Source organism: Astatotilapia calliptera, chromosome 7 (assembly GCF_964374335.1).
Source record: "Astatotilapia calliptera chromosome 7, fAstCal68.1, whole genome shotgun sequence".
In the NCBI taxonomy this organism is placed as follows: Eukaryota; Metazoa; Chordata; class Actinopteri; order Cichliformes; family Cichlidae; genus Astatotilapia; species Astatotilapia calliptera.
This window is the reverse complement of record NC_137428.1, coordinates 13,110,071-13,119,229: the sequence shown is the minus strand read 5'-3', so window position 1 is coordinate 13,119,229 and position 9,159 is coordinate 13,110,071. Positions and strand designations below refer to the sequence as shown.

General features: G+C 43.7%; 1 protein-coding gene across 5 annotated transcripts in view; it reads left to right on the top strand.

Moving 5' to 3' along the window:
* Positions 1-237: 237 nt before the first annotated feature.
* The window catches only part of LOC113025364 (metal transporter CNNM4-like), a 60,642-nt gene continuing 51,720 nt past the window's right edge, over positions 238-9,159 (top strand). For 2 of the 5 annotated variants that reach the window (XM_080303486.1, XM_080303485.1), the window contains exon 1: positions 238-2,144. In XM_080303486.1, the coding sequence (XP_080159612.1) occupies positions 644-2,144 (1,501 nt within the window). In that variant the 5' untranslated portion in view covers positions 238-643. The remainder of the gene's footprint in view (positions 2,145-9,159) is intronic. The other 3 variants (XR_003272786.2, XM_026173005.2, XR_013909951.1) reach the window with 2 other exon arrangements.

The window sequence follows — 9,159 nt, the reverse complement described above, 5'->3', positions numbered from 1 at the left end:
TGCACTGGGAAAAAAAATCCGTGACAATGCAGTGATGCAGTAATGTAATAGTCAACCTCGGAAATTATTAGGCTTTTCCACATCTTAACTGAACTGATACAGACAGCTTATGTAATTATTATCATTATACAAACGGGCTATATCCTGGCTCCACAGAGTTTGTCTCTCAGGAAATAAATAAACGTCCCCTGCATCTAGCATCCCTGGCCGGGCATCGTGCCAGCGGGATGCAGGCTGGTGCAGGATGAGGATGGAGGGCGGGGGGATGTACACAGATGCCATGTGCCTTTACATAACCGCAACTGGCTTTGGATACAATTGGATGAGAAATCGGTGGCCAGGGACGACAGCAGCAGCAGCAGCGTCCGTCCTGCTGTGTGCCGCAGTGCCCCGAGCCCAGCGGGGAGTAACGTGGCCGGGCACTGAGGCGGGGGGAGTGTGAGTGTTGCTGCAGAAAAATGATAGCGAAGCGTCACCAGGAGCGTGTGTGACCTGCAAGGAGCGTGAGTGTGTTTGTTTATCAGCTCTACATGTCGCTGTCCGGCAGTCGGTGTTAATGTGTGTATGTGTCCGTGTATGAGTGAGCGTATGTGAGAGATAGCGGGAATGGGGGGAGAGGGAGGAGCTGCTTGGACATGAGTAAATGACGTCAGCTCCCAGGTCGCCGAGCACAGAAACAAACATGGCGACAGAATGGAGTGGACAGCAGGGTTACATTCTCACCGTGGTTATCTGTCTGTGGAGCGGTCGGACAGAGTTGGTGGCAGCCGCTGGGCCCGGTGTCAGCGGTGGAAGGGGAGGCGGCGGCGGAGGCGGTGGGAGTCAGGTGCTCGGCATGAGGCTGGAGAGGAGCAACAAGCCGGCCAGCACCACTGACGAGGGTGTCATCCAGGTGACCGAGGAGAGCTCCGTGCAGCTCCGGTTTTACGGGGTCCAGCTTCACTCGGGCGCCTGGTCTGAGATCCAGTTCACAGAGGTCAAGAAGGAGGAGGAGGAGGAGGAGAAGGGGACGGTGGTGGCGGCGGCCCGGGGCGGCAGCGGCATGATGGACGCGCTCGATAAAACTTGTGCGGATTTCACGCAGGACATCACCGTCGGGAACTTCATAAACGTGAGCAGCCGGGGCACGTCGGGACTGCTCAACGTGCACATTAAGCCGCTGCGCAAAAGCGACCAGAAGAAAGAATACGCTCTGTGCACGTTGAGCACGGACGGCAGGTGGGTGCAGCTGGGGGACAGCGATGGCCGGATGCTGGTGGTGGAGGAGAAGAAGTCGCTGCTACCCATGTGGCTGCAGGTCATCATGATCTCGTGCCTGCTGGTCCTCTCGGGCATGTTCAGCGGGTTGAACCTGGGGCTCATGGCGCTGGACCCCATGGAGCTGCGGATCGTTCAGAGCTGCGGCACCGACAAGGAGAAGAAATATGCGAGGAAAATCGAACCGATCCGCAGCAAAGGCAACTATCTCCTATGCTCGCTTCTCCTGGGTAACGTTTTGGTGAACACCACCCTCACCATCCTCCTCGATGACCTCATCGGGTCAGGTCTGGGCGCCGTGGTCGCCTCTACAATTGGCATTGTCATATTTGGGGAGATCGTCCCCCAGGCGCTGTGCTCGCGTCACGGGTTGGCTGTGGGAGCAAACACGATCCTGGTCACAAAGTTCTTCATGTTCCTTACCTTTCCTCTGTCCTTTCCCGTCAGCAAGCTGTTGGATTTCCTGCTGGGACAGGAGATCGGCACTGTGTACAACAGAGAGAAGTTGGTGGAGATGCTTAAAGTGACAGAGCCTTATAATGACCTGGTCAAAGAGGAGCTTAACATGATCCAGGGAGCCCTGGAGCTCAGGACCAAAACTGTGGAGGATGTGATGACTCCCATAGCCAACTGCTTTATGATCCAGGCAGATGCTGTGCTGGACTTCAACACTATGTCAGAGATCATGGAGAGCGGATACACGCGCATACCCGTGTATGATGAGGAGCGGTCCAACATCGTGGACATCCTGTATGTGAAGGACTTGGCCTTCGTGGACCCGGACGACTGCACAAACCTAAAGACCATCACCAAGTTCTATAACCACCCTGTGCACTTTGTGTTTCATGACACAAAGCTGGATGCCATGCTGGAGGAGTTCAAGAAAGGTGGGTGTGCATTGACATAATCTAACACCTGATGATGTTTTGTTCTGAAAATCTGCAACCTTCATATCACCAGGGACCTAAACCTGTGTGAGCTCGACAGCCCCCCCTCTCTCTGTTCACCAGCACTATTGATTAGTGGAACACCACAGCCTACACACACACACAAAGCACATTTCATCATCGGGGCACATGTTGTACTACTCTTATAAGGGGTCAGGGTTGAGCTTTTAACCTGCACACACCTGATAAGGCTGTCATGAGGGCAGTGTATGTTTATGCATTCACTTATTAAAGATTGGAGAGCTTTAATTGTCCCATGCACAACAATACAACTAGCATAGCTGCAGTATAAAATTGAAACCCAATATGAAAAGGAATAAAAAGAAACTAGACAAACACTTATTTGGATAAACTGTCATATAAATGACAGTTTATTAAAAAAAATCCATAATATGTTTCTAACATGTGAAATAAGAAGTGCATCTAAGTTAATGTTATCATTGTGTCTGCTGAATATTTCTTTCATTAATCAAGTGATTAAGTCAAACATAAGGCCTAGATTAGTGGCTACGTGGCTGTTGGCCGTTTGGTGCCACTTGGCTGATTTTGCAGGGTACAAAAATTAGCAGTAAGGTACATACATACATTTTTCACTGTATGTGGAAAAAAAGTAGTATCAAGAGATAACGAGATTAGCTGTGGTCCACCCACCCAATTTCTGAAATGCTTTTCTAATTCGGTGCACATCTGAATATTTGATAGTTTTCCCTTCATCCTAGTGACCAAAATACTACCCAGAGCTTAAACCACAATAAGATGGTTACAGTCAATGTGCGCTGCTGGTGGTCTGTTTGATATCCTAGCATTTTTTTTGTAATGATGTTAGCCTGGCTCAGTGTGGAAAAAGTTATTGACCACATAAAGCTAATCTGAGAATCTAATTGAGCTTTATGTGGTGAGGGTGACACCCCCAAAGTGTTGGGTCATAAAATTGCTTAGCAATATCTTGAACCCGCAGTTCACACTGATGTAAAGAAATGCAGCAACTTGCAGTTCAGACCTAAGAAAAAGTTATCTTTTCTATTATTTTTGTTTGAAAAACATTAACAATTAATTTCTAGAAAAACTGCTGATCTTGTCCTTTTCAGTGTCAGATAAGAAGTAGGGCAGCATTTACTTTTCTTATCAGTAAATACGCATATTTAGATCATTAATGGCAATTCATTTTGCCTTCGAATAATTCAGTATACACTCTTCAGCCACTTGGAACACTAGAAATCTAATACACAGCTTATACTTTGTTTTCCAACATTTTAGTTCTTATGTCATATTCAGATATATATCAATACATTTTAATATAAGAAACAACAGTAAAAGGTCATGTTTCTGCTGTTATATTTTTATAACCGATAAATCTGTTCATTCTATATTTTTGCAGAGAACTGACACATCTCTATGCTATAAGAGTGCAGTTTCCTTGATTTCAATTATATCCACCCCTCATTTGTTCCAAGACACCATGATTGTTATGACAAAAATCTTCATTTAAGCCTTCGCAGTGGAACTTAATGACTCCCATGGGTGATGTCATGGTGCCTATCTCCATCTTTTCTGTTCATGAAGAATATGCCAAACTTTAGATGTTCTTAACATTTTATCCATTTTCAGTCATTTTTGGTTATTCTGGTAACATTCTGGCTGTCTGTCAGGGTTATATTGTTGATTGTCATTTATGCTTAGAAATATTTAACCATATATGCTTAGAGGTGTATAATTGATTGTGTAGTGATAGGATGTGTGATCCTTAGTAGTCTGCAAAGACTTTGTGTGCATTCCAGAGTGTTCTGGCATACACACTCACACCCTAGGGTCATGAGAGATCTCGTATCTTCTCTTACTGATATTCTGACCCCACAGTTGGCCATATTATTTTGCAAATTATTACATTAAAATGCTCCAGAAGGGATAGACAGTGCAAAGATAGTGTAGAGGACCAGTTCATTGACTCCAATCAGGTATAACTGATCCCGATCAGTTATACCTGATACCCAAATTAGCCACACCACTCCAGCATCCAAATGGATATATTGGTTTTTTTTTCTTTTTTAATGTCACCCACAGTACATTTGTTATGAAGGAGGAAAGGGTTCATAAAGGACAAAACCATTTTTATGCTAAATAGTAAAAATGCTTTTGATAATGTAAAGTTGGGTATCAACCTCAAGTTACTTCTAGAGGAACTGCAGTTTTTGTCACTTCACATTTACTTCATTTTTCACCCCAAAGTGAACATACTTGAGCTGTGCAAGTTTGCATATAAGCACAGCTCAGTGATAAAGATAAAGCAGAATCCGCACCATTTAAAACAATGTCAGCAAAAGTTAAAAATGAATTTGTGGCAGGGCTGTGATGTTAGATTGCATTGAATCTGCCTAGTAAAGTGGCTTTAAGTGAATGTAAAAGTAATTTTTAAAAAATGGGGAAAAATCAAGAATACAAATGTCACCATCAGAAGCATTTCAGCTTACCAGAAACGACAAACTAAAATATTTATAATTGTGTGCTGCAATGACTTAAACCTAAGTGGCCACAAGTTACTCCTTTAATTAAATCTGGCTGTGGATACCACTGATCATCTCTAGTCAGAGATCATCTCTAGCCTAATCACTCAAATCATCTGATTTGTGCTGTTTGATGGGACGAAAATCGGCACGTTCAGCCGTACAGGAGTAGTGCCAGAAATCCACTGATATACACACCGTGAAAGCTGAGCTTAATATCATAACAGCCTTGGCGCTGCAGCTGATTGTGATGGTCTTGCAACATATCAATGTGGTTTTTTTCCCCAGAGACATTAAAAACATTGCATTTCATTCTTTGACATTACATTTATAAGACTGTAGATATGAAAAGAGCTACATTATGAAGCTCAGTCATTGTGGAACTGGCTGCATGCCTCATTTCCACCTGCTGCGAGATCGATCAACTTTAGACCAGACAACAAACTACGGAGGCTCCGGAAAAGTGCAATCAAACGATGAGTTTTATTATCACAGGAGAACAACCAACCATCAGCATACGGAATGGGTTGCTCTGACAAGAATACATTGGGTTCTGGTTTTATAGGATAAAATATCACACCTACGTCAATACAGTTCAAAAATACATGGTGACAGACGGGCAAAAGTTCAACCCGTGCAGACAAGGGTACATCACGTACACTTCTAATAACCATACACTGACATATTACTTCTCTTTTCTACATTACTTGCCTTTTAGGGTAATAACTTCAGGTCTCAGCATCTCTGAGAGCTAATAATGGACCCTCGTCCTTAATCACTAAGTAGAGTCCTTTGCAGCCAGTCTCAAACTGAAGCAGAAGACGCTTAGGCCTTCGCTCAGACCTGCTACTAGATTAATATGTGTATCGTAAGCGTGCATGCAATTAACCTGCTATGTTCTCATCTCCCCTCAGCATGTATCATCTGGACACTCTCACCAGTGAAGCTTAAAACCTTCTAGAATGGAACATCAACTCTAACCAAGCACATTTATGCATTGTGTATAAAATGAACTCAACCTGTAAAAATAGAAAGGTCAATGTGATGACAGACATATTCAATGCAATATAAACCCTGTAGGAAATATTACTGATAAATGATACTGTGAAACATGTTATTAATACATTCTTCATAAGGCAAATTATATGGTAGCAATAAAAGAATCTCTGAATCCCAACACACCCCAAATTGCAAAAGAATTAGTGTAATTTCAGCTGTCATTGCAAATAAGCATCACCTTCAGCTGTGGCTTTTTATAGCATCAAAGCCCAAGTCCTGCATGCATGATGCATAAGCCTAAATAAAGTGCCATTTGTCAAATTACCATGATAATAGCAAAACAGGAAATCAAGGTCTCCATAGTATTTTAGGCAATCTGATGTCAACAATTCAGTTTAAAAAATTGGATTTTTATATTTCAGCCCATTAATCTTCAACAACATGAGCACATTTTTGATGAGAGACACTTTTTGTTTAAGGTTAGAAACTGAACTTGTCTGCTAAAAATGTGCTGCAAGGAGATGGCGTTCAAACCTTCTGTGGGGGGTGGGACTGATGGTGGTAGTAGTGCTGTCTGATGTATGAGTCATGTTTTTGGCTGCTGGCTACCACATTGCTAGGACTGCACACTACAGTGCTAGCAGTCGTGGCTTTGTTTGGTCATGGTAGGCTGTCTTTATGATGGGTCATAAGAGACTAATTCTCACTTTAATAGTTTCATAGTTCCAGGTGAAATATTTTGAGTGGGAGGGAATAATTTATGGGAGCTTGAAGCAAATTAGTGAAGCATCTGTGGTTTTGTGAGTTACCCAGTGGTCTATTTTCCTACCTTTACAAGTGGGTACAAGTGGCAGGAATGAACTTGCTTTGAAGGGTGCCTAGGCTCAGCATTAGAGATCATCAGGAAGGGCTCAGAGTAGAGCTGCTGGTCCTCCACAGTGAAGGGAGTCAGTTGATGTTGTTCAGGCATCTGTCTAGGAAGCCTCCTAGGTAAGGTGTTCCAGGCATGTCCAAGTAGCAGAAGACCCTGTGACAGACCCAGGACATGCTGGATGCGAAAACCTCTGTCTCCCCAGGCGTGGAGGAGGGAAGTGGGCATCTCTGCTTAAACATGTCAGAAGAAAATTGAGGGATAATTTTTTTTTTTTTAAATTTTAGAATCATTTCTTAACACAGAACATTTTTTAAAATGTTTTTAAAGCACATGTAGGAAGAAGAAAGCTGTTTGATAGAAATCTTGATGTCAAAGTCATTTTTTTTGCCTCATGGGGCAAATGTTTGAATCTGTTGGCTGAAGCTGCTCACTATTCAAACTACTGATGATATATTGATGCACTGAAAGCACTAAGCCTCAAACAGTGGCTGTTTGAGTACATGAAGAACTATAAATTATATAATATATATATATGTATGCCGTGAATCATTCAGTCATATTCAGGCTCTTAACACCAGGGATAAACCAGTGTCATGTCTACACGTAATGGACAGCTTGGCAATTAATCAATTTTAAATTAAATTATTAGGCACCTTGTTGCTTGGGGCCTTTTGCAAAAGCACATACGGTAAGTTGTTTCCTTGTATTTACTGAAACTATAAAACTTGTGAAAGATAACAGTTTCACAGGCATGCAATAGTATTTTTGTACCATTAAGATCTCAAAAAGCTATTAGCCCAAAATCTGGCATATCTCAGCATGGCATGCAGAGTGTCCTGACAGAGGACCTGAGAGATACATCAGCCTATGGTGTCAAGGTTGCTGGTGAAAGAGTGGCTTTCAAGAAGCTATACTTAAGGATGGGAAATGGAGAGAAAAAGCTGAGGTATGCCATTACACTAGAAATGGATTGAAATTCAGTGGTAACAGGTTTATGGAGTGATGAATCAAATTTTGAAACTTTTGGTTCAAGTCACACAGAGGAAGTTAGAAAAGAAGTACCACAGTGAGTGTCCACAGACATCTAGAAAACATGATGGAGGTTCTTTCATGGGTTGGGGTTGCATTTCAACAAGTGGTATTGGGAATATGGTCAAAAGTACAGTCCCAATTAAAATAAATTAAAAATTTTGCATGGTGGTAGAGCTTCAACATGCAACAAAAAGAAATGGGAGTGAGACAAAAAAAATTTTGAGCATTTTACAGCTGATCAAAAGTTTAAGATCACATGCCTTTAAAAGGCCAAATCTGTGCAAAAATGTGGATTAATTGTCATTTTCTGTCAGGTAGTCACACTGACATTCTCATTGCAAAGCAAAAAAATTTTTCCCTTTTTGAATGTGTTCGGTTGTTGAACTGCATAAGCAGTTTCTCTCACAGTGTGCCATCACTGCTGAGGTGGGACGCATTAAGACAGTCATTTGGAATTCCTTAAATGATCCGGAGGATTATGGAACAAGAAAGTCAAGTGGAAGACCCCCAAAAATTTCAGTGCTGGTGTCTTGACAGACAGCCACTGGACGATTCTCGACCCAAATTAAAGCCGTTACTGGTGCAGGCTGCAGCCCAATAACCATCAGATGGCATCTGAGACTGAAGGGCTTCAAAAACAAAAAACGTCTTCAAAGGCCTCGTCTCCTTGAACTCCCACAGAACCGACAGTTTGGACTTTGCAAGAGAGCAACAAACATGGGATATTGGAGGTTGAAGAAAGTTTTATTCTCTGACGATAAAATTTTTTACCTTGATGTTCCTGAATGTTACCCACCCCAGCCCGCCACCTCTCACCATGGGGAAATTCCAGACTGAGACAGAGTCCAGCCCCTCTCCAGGAGGCTGGTTCCAGAGCCCAGGCCATGCGTTAAGGTGAGCCCGACTATATCTAGCCGGTACCTCTCAACCTTACACACTAGCTCAGGCTCCTTCCCCACCAGAGAGGTGACATTCCATGTCCCAATAGGTACCGACATGCAAAGCGGAATGCGGCGCGGGTGGTGGCTGAAGCAAAAACTCGGGTCTAGGAGGAGTCCGGAGAGGCCATGGAAAAAGACTTTCAGGCTGCCTTGAAGAGATTCTGGCAAACTGTCAGGCGACTCACTAGGGGAAAGGGGTGTTCTACCTGCACTGTGTATAGTGCGGGTAGAGTGCTGTTGACTTTGACTGAGAAAGTTGTTGGGCGGTGGAAGAAATACTTCGAGAACCTCCGCAATCCCACTGGCTCGTCTTCCGTTGCAGAAGCAGAGTCTGGGGATGAAGGGGATGACCCGCCAATCTCTGGGGGCGAGGTCACTGAGGCAGTTAAACAACTCCTTGGTGGCAGAGCCCCTGGGGTGGACGAGGTCTGCCCAGAGTTCCTGAAGGCTCTGGATGTTGTAGGGCTGTCTTGGTTGACACGTCTCTACAATGTTACGTGGAGATCAGGGGCAGTACCCCTGGACTGGCAGACCGGGGGTAGTGGTCCCCATCTTAAAGAAAGGGGACCGGAGGGTGTGTTCCAACTACAGGGGAATCACACTCCTCA